This window comes from Boleophthalmus pectinirostris, unplaced genomic scaffold (assembly GCF_026225935.1).
Source record: "Boleophthalmus pectinirostris isolate CB_2022bp ecotype Guang Dong unplaced genomic scaffold, ASM2622593v1 HiC_scaffold_21, whole genome shotgun sequence".
NCBI classification, from domain to species: domain Eukaryota; kingdom Metazoa; phylum Chordata; class Actinopteri; order Gobiiformes; family Gobiidae; genus Boleophthalmus; species Boleophthalmus pectinirostris.
This window is the reverse complement of record NW_026571175.1, coordinates 18567965-18585270: the sequence shown is the minus strand read 5'-3', so window position 1 is coordinate 18585270 and position 17306 is coordinate 18567965. Positions and strand designations below refer to the sequence as shown.

General features: G+C 39.4%; 1 protein-coding gene across 1 annotated transcript in view; it reads left to right on the top strand.

Moving 5' to 3' along the window:
- Nucleotides 1–17306, top strand: part of gabbr2 (gamma-aminobutyric acid (GABA) B receptor, 2) — a 98595-nt gene that overhangs the window by 11939 nt on the left and 69350 nt on the right. The window contains exon 2 of the mRNA XM_020932900.1: nucleotides 14215–14352. Coding sequence (XP_020788559.1) covers nucleotides 14215–14352 — 138 coding nt within the window. The remainder of the gene's footprint in view (nucleotides 1–14214; nucleotides 14353–17306) is intronic.

The window sequence follows — 17306 nt, the reverse complement described above, 5'->3', positions numbered from 1 at the left end:
TATTGTCTATTGTTTGAAAATAAGGCCTTGTTGCATTTGTCACGTTCTTAGCGTATCCTGTCTGGACTGACTCGTAAGTCTTATCTGTGATTTGTGTGGATTCCCCAGTGTAAACCTGACAGATCTATTAGCCATGTAATGTATACTGTGCATACTGTAGCCATTTTAGCTCTATCAGACTGACCAGCAACCCCACTTGATCTCTATTTGGATAAGAGCTACTGACCCAGTAGAAGACCTGGGGAAACGCTGACTGATACCAACCTCTGTCAAGATCAGAATTGTTGTTCCACCTTTAAAAAAGCATTACCAGCTTGGAGAATTTACATCAATTAGTATACACACTAATCTTTAACATTTACTACATCTCTTGTGTCTACATCAGCAAATTGATTTTTATTCATATCCCCATAAAATCAAGGATTATTTTTTCTCGGAGAATGCAATCTTCTCAGTGGTGCCCCCACATCCCCTGAAAAAAGAAACACAAAATGCGCAGTTGGCCTACTCACACACTTAGAGCACCTTTGGGGCAGTTGGGATGCTCCAAATACCAGCAGAGAAAAAGCTTTCTCCCAAACGCTGGTGAGGCAGTCAACCCCTTCAACAGGTTCTCTGTTTCCATGGCAATGTGCAGCAGGCTGACCGCACATGATGTGAGTGAAAAAGCATTTCCTTAGTGACCAGCAGAGACATGCACAAATGCTTTATGTGTTTCATATTGGTGTTTACAAGATAATGAGCTTTGAATTGTCTCTGTATTGTCTCCATTGCCACCAGTGAGCAGAGTAACAATGGACACAGCACTTTGTATTGTACAGCAGTTGACTCACCCTCGCCTGTACACATGCCCATACAAACACAGGTGTGCTTGTGTGGTCATTATTTTGGCTTGAGTTTTGGTGCGTTTCTGTGGCTGTGTGATTCTGCATGTCGCTGGATGAGAGTCAGGAGCCAGATTCTCCATTCTTGTCTCCCATGAATGTGCCCACGCGCTGCCTCCCACCCACATCCTCATCATCACAGCACCGATAGAAGTTTTCTACCTCCTCCCCAACTCCTCTCTCTTCCTTTTCTTCATCTTCTCCTGCCTTATCTGTCACGCTTGCTGCTGCAATTTGTGTCGCTCGTTTATTTTTTCTGCTTTTCCATCATATGTGCCTCAAATCCACCTGCACTCTCATATTTTTATAAGAGTACATTTTGAATTATTTCTCTTCCCGTATGAATCAACATTATCCAAACACTTTATATTGTAATTATTCGTTCATGCATAATCTTTATGTTGAAGAATCCTTTTTGTAGACTGTTGTGTGTTGTAGACTGATTAGAAAAGTGCATTCCAATAATGTCATTTGAGGTAATGTGAGTGAAATAGTTTTACATAATTCAGCATTATTATACAATCAAATAACAATTGAGACAAACAATTTTTTACCTCATTGACTGGTCTCAGTTTTTGTTTTATATATATATATTTTCTTTTCAAATACAAAATAAAAGTTGCTTTTAATCTGTGTCATTTAAAATGAAAAAATAGCTCAAGTCCCAACTCTGTTCTAAACCACATGCTTTTACTGACAGAGGGTTGACTGTCAACCTCTTGATAAAATAAAAACAACCATATAATTGCAGATTAAATGTCTGAATGTCTTAAAATTAAAATGACCATGTTATGACTAGGAGACACCATCCCATAACTTGAAATATCATTTTAATTTTTGTATTATTTAGCCTCTGTGTTGGAGCTGTAGAGGTGCAGGTGAAAGAGGGGAGGGCAGTTTTATCCCATCACAGCCAGCAGAGGTGCCTCATCAAAGGCCTTCTGGTCCTGTCTGCTCCCCTAGGGCACCGCTGTCCTCCACAGCACATCAAACACATGAAAGAAGAGCCTCCAAAACCACACACTGCCCTTTGGATTCCACCTGCACGCATTCTGATTGTTTTTCTCTTCTGTTTCCTTTTGGCATTTTCTAAAGCTGCACAATATAATGCAAGTAATAGAATGTCCTCTGTTATTGAAAAAAAACTAATCTTTTATTTTTAGATATGTCTGCAAACATGCTCTGAAATCACTTCTTTTTTTAATTGTGCAACTTTTTCCTTCCACAGAACCTGTGTAAATATCCATAATTTCCTTTCTTATTCAGTGCTCTGTGGCTCTTTGTGACTTGCTATTTAACTCATCATCATATTTAAATTCTTCACAGAGTTTTTTTTTTTTTTGTTTATTTGCAAGTGGTGCTTGGCTGTGTCTGCTGAGGAGCAGAGTGTGTGTATCTTATGTTATTGTATTCATTAGGAGCAGTGGGACACGGAAACATGCCTGTGCACACTGAATACATTCAGGTGGGCAGTGGGGCACACACGTTCTCTTATCTCCTTATTGCTTTACATTTGTTCGTGATTGTGCCTCCTAATGGTTATTGTTGTTGATTTATTCCTACAGTTGGAATGGCATGTCACTCGGGCTCATTACTGCTGCCTGAGGTGTTTAAACACATCCTTAAATAGCAGTCTACAGTCTTGTGTGGATTAAAGATGGAGGGAGCTGGCTGCTTCTTGTAGTCCCATTTTGTGATAAACTGCTCTGGCCTACTTGTGGTAGGGGCAAGGAGGAGTGCACCCTGGAGCCGATGCTGTAGAGGATATCCCTGTGTTCTCACTTGAGTAAACAGCAGTGTATTTACACATGTGACCACAGTGAGGGGAGAATGCTGTGACCTTGGGGTGGCTGCACTTCCACAGTATCCTGGCCCCTAGCTCTTGGCTCTTGTGTGGACCAATGAGGTGGGAATGAAAAGAAGACACTGAGATCCAGAATAGAGAAAGAAAGCAGGCATCTTGTATGGGCCATGCTCACTAGAGCTCTGTAATAGTCATTAGACTGGGCTGCCCTGCAGGCCACACATCTTTTGAATGAAGACTTTATCACGCCTGTCCATCCTGAAATGGAAACACCGCTTTTGTCCTCTCTATGCTCCTCTATGGTGTGTTGCGCTCCCTTTTCCCAGATTGAATAGATGCTCCAGAGCCTGACTCACTGAGCTGTCTGAACAATTGACATAAAAACTTGTGTCATATGGAAAAAGGCTTAATCTGTTCTTCCTGCTTTTCTAACTCTGTGATCTTTGACTAGTTTCATTTGCTCACATTCTCAATTGTTCATTACACAATACAAAAATAGCTCTTTAGTAGCCATCATGGTCCTCCTCATTTAGCCCATTCTTCATATCATTTTGGCAACTAGTCAGGAGTAGTGTCTGAATGCAGTAGTTACTATGATGCTTTTATGACTACTCTGTAAATTAACAGGTTCTTTGTTTAAATTTTGAAAAACTGAAATCCCCAAATAAGATGATTCTTGACATGTTATAGATATTTGTCGCTAGTCGCAGTGCTTATGTAAAGGCGATTAGGGGCTCTCCCCATGTGGTATCTCAAAGAAAAGAAAGAAAGGTACTTTATTGTCCATGTAGGGAATTTGTACTCTGCATTTGATTCACAATCTCGCTGTGGGCTTGTGTGTGTGTGTGTGTGTGAGTTGATGTATCTATATTTGTATCTGTATCTGTATCTGGAAGTATGACTCTTAATAGCATCTCATATAGCATGTTTTTTCAATGTTCACAATAGTTACTTATGCTCCTGTATCTACTATAGGTTTAATTCCTGCTTCATTATAACATACAAGATGAGCTGTCATAAAGCAGAAAATGCATTTTATCCCATGTTATGTTTACATACAAGCTGAAGTACCTTTGATGGGATTAGAATCACTATAGATGTGCTTTAGCCAGCCTGGGAAGCTGCAAGCCAGGAAACTGTGTGGGGATTTATACATTTTTGATGCGGCGTGGGGAGGAGTAAAACTCTGAAAAGGCTGCGTGACCTACTTAGGAACATGGAGTCAGACAACTCATCATGACACAAAGGAGGAATCTTTCAGTCTCTGTGTGACTTGCAGAGGAGAGCTCAGGCCTGATCATTTGGGCCTCCTCATGTGTCACTCACATGTTCCCCTCTCTCTTTTATTTAAGTGCCTCTTCATAACATTGTCCTGTAACTCTCCAGTCTCCAAATCCACTCAGGTGACCCTACACACATCCAGAGAGAGCTCCACTTATAGGCTGCTCCTCCCCTGCGTCTGAATGAAAAATGCAATTTTCTGTGCGACATGGCCTTGTACACAAATTAATTTTCTTTGCAGCCTAGCCTCTTGCTCCCTTCCTTTTTCATCACCTTCACCTTCTTTTTCTCTGTTACTATGGTAACACTGTTATACGTCAGCTTCTCAAACAAGCAGACAGCGCTGTCCGCCACATTCCGTCGTTACTGTCCCTGTGTGGTGACACACCTTAGACCAGTCACTAAGCTATTCATTACTAACAGGAGGCACTTGCATTGAAGGCTTTAAGTGGAGAATTCATTTATGCTGGAAATGAGCCAATGTGAGGTCCTGACCACCTGGTTGGACGCAGGCTCTGATTGATGAGTGCTGTGAGCATTGTTGGCACGACCCAGCTCTGCTTAAATATGCACTAGCAGATCAGGCTCTGTGCAGGATCTGTGTGTCTGTGTTTACTGGCATACAATACAGCGAAGATGGCTGCATCATGGTTATGATGATAAAAGCACTGTATGTGTTATGAGCATAAGCATCCTTCAGTTTCCAGTAATCTATACATTGCTCTTATCTCAAGGGGATTTCAAGGGGGTTTATTGAGAAACACATTTACTTTTGTGAGTCTGGTCCACCAGGAGCATCCTTTAGATGATTAACTCACAAATGACCTAAATGGAGTAGAATGTTGGAGTAGAATGCTCGAGTATTTCTTTGGAAAAAGGGCTTATGATGTAACGCACACAGACGCTATAGCAACTTCACAGCTGTAAAACTTGATTGCAAGAAGAAAAGTGGCTGAATGGTGATGATGATTAAAGTGAAAGTGCTTGGAGGGAGTCAAATATAGCTGGAATAGCCCGGGTTGGGAATACTGGGAGTTTGTTGTGCTGTAACTAGATTGACAATCTCCTGGCTACAGGGACACACCAGCTGACCATGCTTCATAGATACTAGTCACTTTAATGTATTTTCCAACCTTATTAAACATTTGGCTAGAAGATCACTAGCAGGTCATTGAAGTCCTGTCAGTATAGGACTGCTTTACGGTCTGGTTTCATCGCTCTGCGTTATACCTGCTCTCTGCCACACAATCTATGATAGGCTTTAAACAGCCTTCTACTGCTAGTGTTTGTCTGTTATGGTGTTTGTTCAGTGTAATTTGGGTCTATCCCTAAGTTATGTCTCCACCTCTCTATTTATATTGTGTTTGTATTTTCTGCTTAACTTTTAGTGTCAGGAAAAATCTGATATTTGGGGAAAATTATAATATGGGGTAGTAATATACAATCCTGACTTTTTTATCCTTTGTAAACAAAAAAAGTATTTTGCACTTCTGGCAGGCCATTTGCGTGTAGTCATTCTTGCACAGTCTGCATTGTCCATGTTTATTAGCATGGATGGGAGAAAAGGCTCCTGAGTAAAAAAAGCTCATAAAATATGGATGTGGAGTAAGCAGGTAATTGGAATTTAGCTGTTGCAAATCTGCAACGCCTGCCTGGAGAGGGTTAACCTGAAATATATTTTTATATTGAATTTCAAAATGTGCATTTCCTGGCAGTGTGCAATCCCAGTCAAAGGTATAGCTGGGCCCTGGGTGACCATCTGCACTTCATGTTCTCTGTATAAAAAATGCACATAACAGATTTTATGTGGGCCCCTCCCTGCACTGGTCCCTGTAAATGAGTACCCTTTACACCCCTGATCCCAGTTATCCTGGTGGCCATCTGAGCTCTCCAGGAAGGAGAGATATAGTGGCTGCAATAACAGGAGCCAGACTGCAGATACAGGGCAAGCTGCCATCACTCAGAGTGTGGCAGCGCTTTAAAAGGCCAGAGGAGGATCCCTGAAATCTTGTGTGTGAACCTAACCAGCAACGAGAAACAGGAAAACGACTGCCACCAAATGTAGACATCCAACTCCATCAGTGTGTCCTCTCCCCATCCTCTTGTGCCCTGTCTGTGTGCTGCACACAACCCTCTGGTCTCTTCTTAATCTTGCTCATATATGAATAACCAGGTAGTACTTCCTAGTTATCTCTTAAATAGGGACGGGCACGTTAACGCGTTAACTTTGCGTTAACTAATTAAGTCATTAACGCCGACAATTATTTTAACGCTGTTAATGCAGTTTTTATTATTTATTTATTTATTTTATTGTAAACGTCTGTTTCTCACTGGCTTTTATTTTGAAAAAGTCCACCGCGAGCGTTTCTTTAAGTTTGACGTCTTTTCTTTACACTTTTTTCACTTTTTTCTGACCACGTGAGATGCAACGTGCCCGAGCCTCCGCGAGCCGCGGGCCCGGCCGCGGGTTCGGCCGCAGGCTCCGACTCCGGCCGCGAGTTCGGCCGCGGGCTCCGATTCCGGCCGCGGGCTCTGGTCACGGGCTCCAGCTCCGGCCGCGGACTCAGCCGTGGGTTCAGCCGCGGGCACCGGCTCTGGCCGGACCAGCCGTGCGTTCTGAGCTGAGCTTATTTCTTTAGTTCAGTGCTGGAGTAACTGATTTACTCAGATACCATTGGAAGAAAAAATGTGATTGGTCCATTTCCATTCCATTATATTAACCCTTTGTTTCCTAAGAAATATCAGTCCAAGTTTATAACACTGATCTAGAAATTATTACTAGTGTAGTGTTTATTACTCACAGCATAAAAAATATTCAATAAATATATTAGTAGTACAAACGTCCATTCAATATTTTTGCTTGAGCCTTCCCTGAATACCTTGAAGGCTCTGAGGGTTCCCCTGTGAAAGAAATGCTGTTTGCACAACAAATTCATTTACATTTCCAATAAAAGAGCGCTATACTCTACTTTTTCATTCATTAATTGGTTTTCGAACTCATGCGATTAATCGCGATTAAAATTTTTTATTTTTGCCCAGGCCTACTCTTAAATAATGCCGATTTTCTAAAGCTCTATTTAGTTGCTGTTTCCATCTTACTTGTCAAATTTACTGTGACCTTTACAGGAAATGTGTATGCCTTTTCCACAGGTTTAAAGATGGAAAGGTTTGCACCACAGTTGGGAATTACAAAGTCAATCATCAACATATTGCGGATTATAACTTATGTAACAATAACTACTGTTAAAGACTATTAAAAGACATTTTTAAAACTGTAAAAAAAATAATAATAATACGAGAAACATTAACAGCACAATTACATATGCAAATTTTCTATGAGATGTTGTAATAAAAGAAAAATAGCAAACTGCAGACATATGCTTATTAGCATATGTCTTATTGCAGTTTGGGATGCCACATTGACAAAATTATTAAGGTTTACGATATTAGAATCTTAATACTTCGTGCTGACTGCTCTGTTGCTATTCTGTGTCAAAAATGTGCTCAAACCCATAGACCGTATATATGAATGGCTAACACGCTAGCCGCCACATTCCAAATAGGAAGTGCGTCAGGGGGCTCTTCTGGCTCCTTCTGACCTTGTGAGCCTCATAATTTTGGTCTTAAAATGTTCGTATTAACCCACTCAATCACATAATCCTGAATTTTCCATTTCACTATTTTGTCCCTAAATCAAGATATGAACATAAATAACAGACCAATCAGATGCCTTCATTCCCAGAGGTTGCTTCTGCTAGCATTAGCAACAGGTTTGATTGACAGCTAGTACGTTTCGTTGCTAAGCAAGCCTCTTCCTGCTTTCCGGTGAGAAGGACAGGCACATTTAACGACTTCAATCATGTCTGACTTTTGTGGTTGTTATGATACTCATAGTCGGATTTCCAAATATGGAGCCTGGCTCCGGTTTCACTCTTGTAACCGTTAGCATTGGGAGCTTCATTTGAGTGGAGTTGAACACTGTGGGTGATGTCACACTCGCTTAGTCCGCTTTTTTTTATACAGTCTATGCTCACACCGTAGTATGCTCCCTGTGCTTTCTTGCACTGGCCTGTGAAGTACCTTGAGCGACTTAATATGGACATTTTAAAGCCAAAATGACAAGGTTCACTGTAGCAATTACAGAGAAAGGGGTGACAGTTTTTTTATGTAAAGTCTGGAAAGCCAGTGGAGCCACAAGCTCCCCCAAGTTCATTTCCTATTTAGAAAGCGCCGGTTAGCAAGTTAGCTATGCTCATTTATATATACACTCTGTATCTCTACATGTGGGTCTCCTCTGTCATGGATAAATGCAGTTTGTTGGAGGCAGATTTCTCATGACATCACACTGGTCCCCTCTGTGTTCTGCATGAGTAAACGTGTGTGTGGCGGTGAGCCTCAGCTTGCTGATTTGTGTGCAGTAATTTGCCATTAAAGCAAGGACAGGTGCAGCTGCCTGTGTTTGTGGCTCTAACAAGGCATTTCATCATGGTTGGCAACTTGGCTTACATCCGCTCCTGTTCAGATTATATTTCACACACATGCCATAAGACATGTCTGTACACCACTGATATTATTGTATTATATTTTGTTTTTCATTTTGTGCAATAAGCTTGAGTATTTTTTTAAATGCAAAAATTACAATATATATCTTTATCTGGCTATTATGAACCCCCTCAAACAATGAACTGAATTTGTGACAAAAGTGTACCTTGTTGTCTTAAAGGGCCCATATTACACCCTGTTTTTACACTCCATACAGAACTCATTTATACTAGAATCATTTTATAATTTTAGCTCTGGAATTGCCCATCTCTACTGAACTAAAGGTTAAAGGTAGCTGTTAACTTAAAACCTAGCACTATATAATGTCACAAGGTGGAACAGAGCATTTTGAGCTTTGGAGATGTAAACAGACTAATAATAAAGAACATGTACGAATGAAACAAAACAGAACTCCAGTTATGTTTTTGTGGATGTAACATTATAACATAGTTTAACGCTCACTAGAGTCTGTTTTACGTAAAATAGGACCTTTAAAACAGTATTGCTCTATCATCTCTCAGTATGGCAGGCAGCACTAACAGACAGTGTATTGAGTGAATGATTTATCACTGGCACAATAACAGTGGGCTAATGTCATTGTGCAGTGATGAGTCAATAAGAAATACTCTGAGCTGCATTCTGTAAAGTTCACCATGAAGCAAATGTAATGGAGACAATGTCTAGAGCAGGAAGTGTTTGTCCCATCAGTAATATTGTCTGAAAGGTAAAGGCCCTGGTGCAAACTCCAAATGCCAAACTGTCAAGAAGACATAATGTACAGTAACATGTTCTGAGCACTGTGCACAAAGAAGCCTATGGTAAATATTAAATTACAAGCATTTCTGTTCTGTACCTTTATATTTTGATTGTTATTCTCTGCACCTACACACACAGCTCTATACACAGAATACAGCCTGTGGGTAATTTCTTTAGCTGGAGTAAATGATTACTATGGGCGTTACTGATTCACTTTAAACTGTTTTCAGATGCAAATAATTCGATTTTCATCTGACAAGTCAAAAATACAAAGCGTGCTAGTGTTTTTTTGTAACAGTATTTTATATTGTTACTAGTTATTGTACAATTGTACATTGTTATAAGTATTTATACAAAGATTTTGCAGTTGTGATGCCCAAGATTTTTGCACTTGTGATGCCCAATACACTGTCCTTTGAATTAAAAATAGTAGTAATTTATTTTATCATTATTGTTATGATGAGAATTGAATGGTAAATAATGATTGTCTAATAGCAAGTACTGCCTAATGAGCGTCTAAATATAGCCATCTGTACACAGTCCTGGAGCGACATCCATATCTGGTGCACAAAGTGTGGATTTGTCACACGGTTGGCATGACAACTCTGTGGTCAAAACGCAGTGAACAGCTTCAACAGATTGTGTGCATGTGAACCCATCTGAAGTCCAACAGGATGGAGCATGTTAGGAAACAGCTTCTGTTCATCTCCCACTAACGGCCACACATTACGCTTTAGTATGACGATGATTAACCGTTAACTGCCACTCATTTGGTTTTATAAGCTCCATAACCTTCTGTATGCTGAGATCAGCAGGCAGTCCTGGGTGTCTACAGACAAGCACACATGCACATGCCTGCTGTTTCTGTTTATGAAACTGTAAAGTGGTTTATCTGCCATGAAGGGTGTGGAAGAGCATTAGTGTTACCACCTCCAGGACATTGTCAGGGAGCGCAATAAATCAGCTTAAAACTGTGATATCACAAAGCTCTATTGTACTGACAATGACAGCTTTGGGTGCCCACATACACATTCTGTTGCATGGTAACCAGATGAAAGTTTGACCAGCCTTCTATCTTAAGAAAATAAAATGCTCAGCAAAAGTCTTCTTAAATGGTCTATTAATTATCTGTGTGTTATGATTTCAGATGGAGAGCAGGTGCCTAACATTTACAGATTAAGTTTCCACACTTGCTATAAATGTATGGCTTTATGTCTTTTTAATGACAAGATCTCACCTGTGCTTGAAAAAAAATTTCTACTTCATAAAGCTATGAGTTAGGCAATGGTGATGGTGTCATAACTGAATATTGTGTACTTCTGGGTTCAGTCTAATTTTAGTCTCATTCAGTAATGACATTTTGACCAATTTAAACTAGTCCAAGGCTTTCTTAGTACTGCGTTAAAGGTGCACTGTGTAACTTTTCTAGTGGAGGGTCTGCCCCCTTGTCTCCATGGAGATGTAATTGAAATGAAATGTTTGGCAGTATGGCATTAAATGTATCTATCTTTCATTTATTCAATTTAATGTCCTTTTTCTTTGCTAAAGGGGCTAAAAGGCTCACCTCTTCACTGATTATTAATTGGTGGAAATTTTGAGACAACTGATAATATGATATTATCAACAAGTTAACAACTGGACTTACTTACTTGTCACTGATCTCAGCCTGCCTTGTGGGCCCTCCAAGGGTAACATAGTCCACCTTTAAATTTTTAAACAGCACAAAAATAATAAATAGATTCCGGTTTTGCTCTACAATAAATCTAGGCCTCATGTTCTCTTTGCTGTTCCCAGTACTGCAATTTTTGGGACCGAGATGTCCGTTGTTTGTCCACGGAGGAAATGGGCGATATATATATATATATATATATATATATATATATATATATATATATATAATTGCGTTAATTGCGATTAATTAATTACAATCATATTTAGCGCGTTATGTTTTTTAATCGCGTTAATCAAATTTTTTAATCTCTAACTTTACTGTTTCTGTATGCGAGTTGCTTTATTATAAAATCTGTTTTTATGTGTTGCTGGGACAACAACACACACACACACACAAAAAACACATTTATACAATTTTTTTATTTCGGTAATTCCACTCATTGCCGGAAACCCACACAAAACGCGCGCAGTAAGAGCGATGTAAACTATGGTAACGTTGGCGGCGTCAGTCGCACAATGGACGAGGTCAAAGAGCCAGTAAAACAGAGGCAGCAGTGCACTGGTAAAAACACATTCGTGTCTTGGAAATTATTCTCCCTACGTAAAATATAAAAGAAAATAACAAATATAATATCGCCTACAACTTAAATGTCACTGGTGAAAACAACATGCATAGACTCATGATGTCTGCACTACTGTCCTATAGTGACCTGCCACATGAGGGGACACGCACACAAAAACACACAAATAAACACAAACACACACAAACAAACACACAAACACAAACAAACACACACCTTCATCATTGTCATTAACCTGAGAACGCGCATAGACACCGCGCGGACACCGATGTGCTCCCGAGAGCCGCGTGTGGATCGTGTTTTCTCGCGTACGCTGCGTAAACCGCGCTTCCTCCTGTGTGCCTCTAATCCAGAACTAACACCAAGAGTAAAACCAGGACTAATCCAGTCCAGGACTAAACCAGGACTAAACCAGAACTAAAACCAGAACTAAAACCAGGTCTAAACCAGGACTAAACCAGGACTAAACCAGAACTAAAACCAGAACTAAAACCAGAACTAAAACCAGGTCTAAACCAGGACTAAACCAGGACTAAACCAGAGCTAACACCAGGACTAAAACCAGGATTAATCCATTCCAGGACTAAACTAAGACTAAAGTAGGACTAAAGCAGGTCTAAACCAGGACTAAAACAAGGACTAAAACCAGTGATCTCATATATAAAGCATTTCTTTATCAATCATATTTTTAATATGGTTAAGGAAAGACTGGACTTTTTATTGTCTTTAAGTAGACAAAAGTTATTATGTTCAGATTTCCTCGTCTTTGCTACTTTACAGCAAACAGTTTCTTATTCATGGAGACTTGGGCTCAACAACCAATTTGGAGAGATTTGTTAACCAATAAATGACTTTATAAAGTCACTTTTTTTGTTCTATATCAGTCTTTTGATCTGCCACAATAATGTAATAATGAATTTAAATGAAAATACCTCAAATTGAAGGCAGTTCAGCAATTTTTAGGTGAGATTAAAATGAGATTAATTAATTACAGATCATAATTAATTAATCTCTCAATTGTTTTAATCGCATGACAGCACTAATATATATATATATATATATATATATATATATATATATATATATATATATATATATATATATATATATATATATATACACACACATATTGTTGTTGTTGGTACCCCTCTGGTAATGAAAGAAAAATTTACTATTTTCTCTGAAATTACTTGAAACTGAGAAAAGCAATAATAAATAATAGATAATAAATCAGACACTGTTTTTGAATTGTTGTTCAACAGAATTATTTAAAAAAAACTAACTAATGAAACTGGACAAAAATGATGGTACCCCTAGAAAAGATTGTAAGTAACTGGACAATAGGGACATGTTAAACTTTGGTGTGTCCTCTAATTGGCATCACAGGGGTCTTCAAAATTGTCCTCAGTCAGTCTGCCTGTTTAAAGGGGGACAAGCATCATTGTACTGTTTGGAGACATGATGGAGACAACACTGAACATGGACCAGAGAAAGAGAAGAAGAGAACCGTGTCAGGAGAAGGTAAAGACAATAAGACCATCTCCAAGCAGTTTGATGTTCCTGTGATTACAGTTACACGTGTTCTTCAGAAGTTTAAGGTCCACAGGACTGTAGCCAACCTCCTTGGACGCGGCCGCAAGAGGAAAATTTATGATAAATTGAAGAGATGGATCATACGAATGGAACCAAAGAGCCCAGAACAACCTTCAAACTAACTAAATATGAACCTGAAGGGCGAGGTACATCAGTGTCAGATCACACCATCCATCACCTTTTGAGCCAAAGTGGACTTCATACCAACAATATGTGTGTGTGTGTGTATATATATATATATATATATATATATATATATATATATATATATATATATATATATATATATATATATATGTAAGCAACTGCGCAACAAAAAGAGTTTTGAAATAACATAATCACAATTTTGAAATAAGTACAGTGCCTAAAAACACATTGTATTTTCTTTTCAATCTCTGGAGCTGAGGCCTACACTGTGCTGCTGCTTGGTGGGAAATCTCATTCAGGTGCCGGCCGATGGCTAACAAGGTCAAATGACTCTCCAAATGAGACGGAGCATGTCAGGGGCGCAAACACACAGCACACCTGCCATTCAGGCTGCAGCCTCTGCAGTTGCATGCCGCGCCCTCAGTGGAGACACAATAATACAATACTGAGGGCCAAGTGTTTACTGCTGATAGGAATATCATTATACACTGTGGAAATCAGGAAATCACAGCTAAACTCAGTTAGCCAGCTCATGTGGCAATCAATAGAAACCTACACACTTTCTCTTTGATTTCACTCTCTCTCTTTAGACACTCTTTTTCTCCAGTTGCTATAGTGACATGAATTGGCTGCATTCTGCAGCAGTGGATCAGAGCGGGGGCTTGCAGCTTGAGAGCTGTATTGTTTTACATGAGACTTTGAATAGATGCATATAGAGAGGGCTGCAATTATGCAGGGTGACAGTACTCCCTGAATATAACAAGTTAAATGGTATTTAGTGTCAGGTCATTTGTATCAACTACATTACACTGTATACATTTCAGTGACTAACAGAAAATGTAAAGTAACAGAAAACAATATAATACTTTGGTCTTTCTTACAGTGTATGTATACATGGGCTCATTGTTTCACAAATCATAGTAAAAATCTAAAGTAAACTCTTTCTCCTCCACAGTGTGACAACGCCAAGGGACTGCGGGCCTTTTTTGATGCCATATGCTATGGCCCTAAACACCTGATGATATTTGGAGGAGTTTGCCCTTCTGTGACCTCTATCATCGCAGAGTCCTTGGAGGGATGGAACCTGGTGCAGGTATGTTGGCTTTTATTATTGTTGGTCATTTTTGAAAATAACACCTTTGCTGCCACTTTTGTCTGTCTATAATAAAACTGTTTTACACTACCACATGCAGTGCTGCATTGTGCACACAGAGCCTAGCCTACAGAGGAGAATCTTAAGCAGAACGCTTTGACTCAAATGTTGAGATACAGACAGCTATGTTCTTATGAGAGAATGAGTCACTAGGTGACTTCACTGTGCTCAAAATAGCTTCTAGTTGTTCTCAGGATCATTAATACACATTTATAATTAAGCAAAAAGCCTGGTTGATGATGACAGCCTTTTGTTTAAAGCCATTATGTTGCATGGTGTGTTTTTAGACATTTGAATGCATCTGTTTGTTATTCTAGTTTGTTTCATTGCTCAAACCACACAATTTTAGCACATTAATTCTCTTTAGGCTAGGCTGTTTTTCAAACTATAATACATCAGATATAGCCCTGGTTTGTGGGGCACCCACATGAACAGATGGTATTTTAAAATAGACTATGCCAGAGGCCTGTTTCAATATCTGTCCAGGGCAAGAAGAGGGTCGATCTGAACTGAAAGTGCTTTCTTCACCAGCTTGCTTGGTTGTGTACACACACTTGTTTGTCTCAGTGCCGAGCTGAAGTAAGATGATGGAGAGCAGAGGAAAATGGTGGATAGAAACATGGCTGATGGACAGATGGCGCCACATGGATGGAGGCAGTGACAGAGGAACAGGGTGACGGCAGCAAACACGGAGCTGAAAAGTGGGATTCAAAGAAATGCTGTGAGAGGCAGCTGTGTTTGTGAGCAGCCATCAGCACAAATGCCTCTGATTGCACTATTTTATTTTCCGCACACAATGCTTTCGTTTGGCAGCAGTGTGGCAGCACTGTGATTAATCTTGTGTTTTCCTCACATGACGTGGGTAAGAAAGCCTTTGGCACAGATCTCAAACCATAGCTGGCACAGGTATCTGTTCCCACCAAACATGCTGTGATTCAGTGAAACTTAGGAGTGGCCCTTTGACTCTCTGTACTGAGGTCTGGTTGTGTCGGCACAATGTAGATGGCTCACTGACTGTCAGGAAGTGGCCCGAGCAAACCACTCGCCCCTAACTGGCCCCTTTATCAGCAGGGCCACTGTTCATTTCCAGCCACATTGTCTGTGTTATAAACAATTATGCTTCTCAGTTGTTATTTTTATTTTTTATTTTTTTGGAAGATATAAGAGTAAATTTTGATCTGTCTGAAGGGAAGACATTTAATATCAAGCACAATTATGTGAGCAGTCATTTTAAAGCTGTAATTGTTTTGTGTCTTCACATGACGTTAAACCCAATACAACACTGGAAATGTAGTGAGGCTTATTACCATTAAGAAGAAGACATAAAGCAAATATTGACGTTCATTTGAAGCCTGTTTTTCTTGGATACTTGCTCTATTGATCAGTTCTTCATTAACCGGTTGTTTGGGTAAAGGGCACTTTAATCAGAGTCACCTTGTGTTTGTTTGAAACCTGCACACACTTAGGATCTCCTTTGCCATTTGGTTCTTTCACCCTCCTCACAGAGTGCTTCAGTGAGTCTTTCAATAAAACATGTGACACTGTCGTATTCTGCCTTGCCTACGTCAGAGCCTCCTGTGCACTTCATCAATCTTTCATTACTTTCAAAGTTTAATCTAAAATGGTGCACATGACTGGATAGTAAGAGTGTCAAAGTATCTCTATCAATACGCTCCAAACTTGTAGGATCAATTAAATCAATAGCAAGTGTATAACTTTACCTTAGTATTAGTCTGTGATGAAAGCATTTTACAGCCTATAGGTGTGATGTTTGTTTAGGATTTTGTCAGATAAGTAGCAGAATTTGAAATAGGCTAGTTAAATTGTAATATGTGAAAAGATATGTGAAAAATTGCATGTCAACTTTTCTCAGTGTCTCTTTTTCTTGTGCTCAAGGGAATACAGGCAGAAAGAAGATATTAATTACATGCTAGGAAGAGCTAATCAGATGTTTTTGTCATGAGCGCCGCCTGTGCTGGTAGACTGCAGCACCCAAACTGTCGCATTCACTACTGTTGTACCTATTCCCAGTGCAAAATATATATATAAAAAAAACAAAACGCACAGTAATTAACTCATTAACAACATTTGTTGAATGCAAACCATTAGCAGCTTAGATGTGATGTTGCAACTGTTGGTGCCATATTGAGGAAACATGATACTTCATAGGCACTCAGTGAGAGCATCGAGATTTGACTATTTTGCTTGTGTGTGCTGTGGAGCTAGAGTGAATGAGTGTCTGCTACCACGAATGCCCCATTTTTAGATACAAATCACTGACCTATGCAGACATTCATGCATTCAGAGAGTAGGGTCAAATTTACACTTTGGAATACTTGAGGGTCCACACTCAAACACCATATTGGGATTTATTTTATTTATTTAAAGTTCCTTTATAATGCAAAATTGTCTCTTGTGAACTTTAAATCATGTTATCATGGTTAAATCATGTTGTTACCTCCTCAAAAACATGCCTGGAGCTGTGCTTTGCTTTATGCACATGTTTTGTAATCCTTTATAATTAGTTTATCTGCAGCTCAAAATGCTTTGTTCCACCTTGTGATGTCATGTAGTGGTAGTTTTCAAGTTAACAGTAACCCTTTATCTTTTGGTTAGTAGAGATAAGAAATTTCAGGCCTGAAATTATCCAAATGATTCTAATTGAAAAAAATAAAAACAAAAACGTGTGAATGAATGTAACAAAACACAACTCTGGGTATGTTTCTGATGAGGAAACAACATTATAACATTACAATTATAGATCAGAACATAGTGTAATATGGGCCTTTTAATGAGACAAGGACCGTGCACGATATACTTTTACCTGAACAGGAGAGATGCACTCTACCAGGTTGTAGCATTAGTCCTTATTTACACCCTTGAGATTGGGTGCT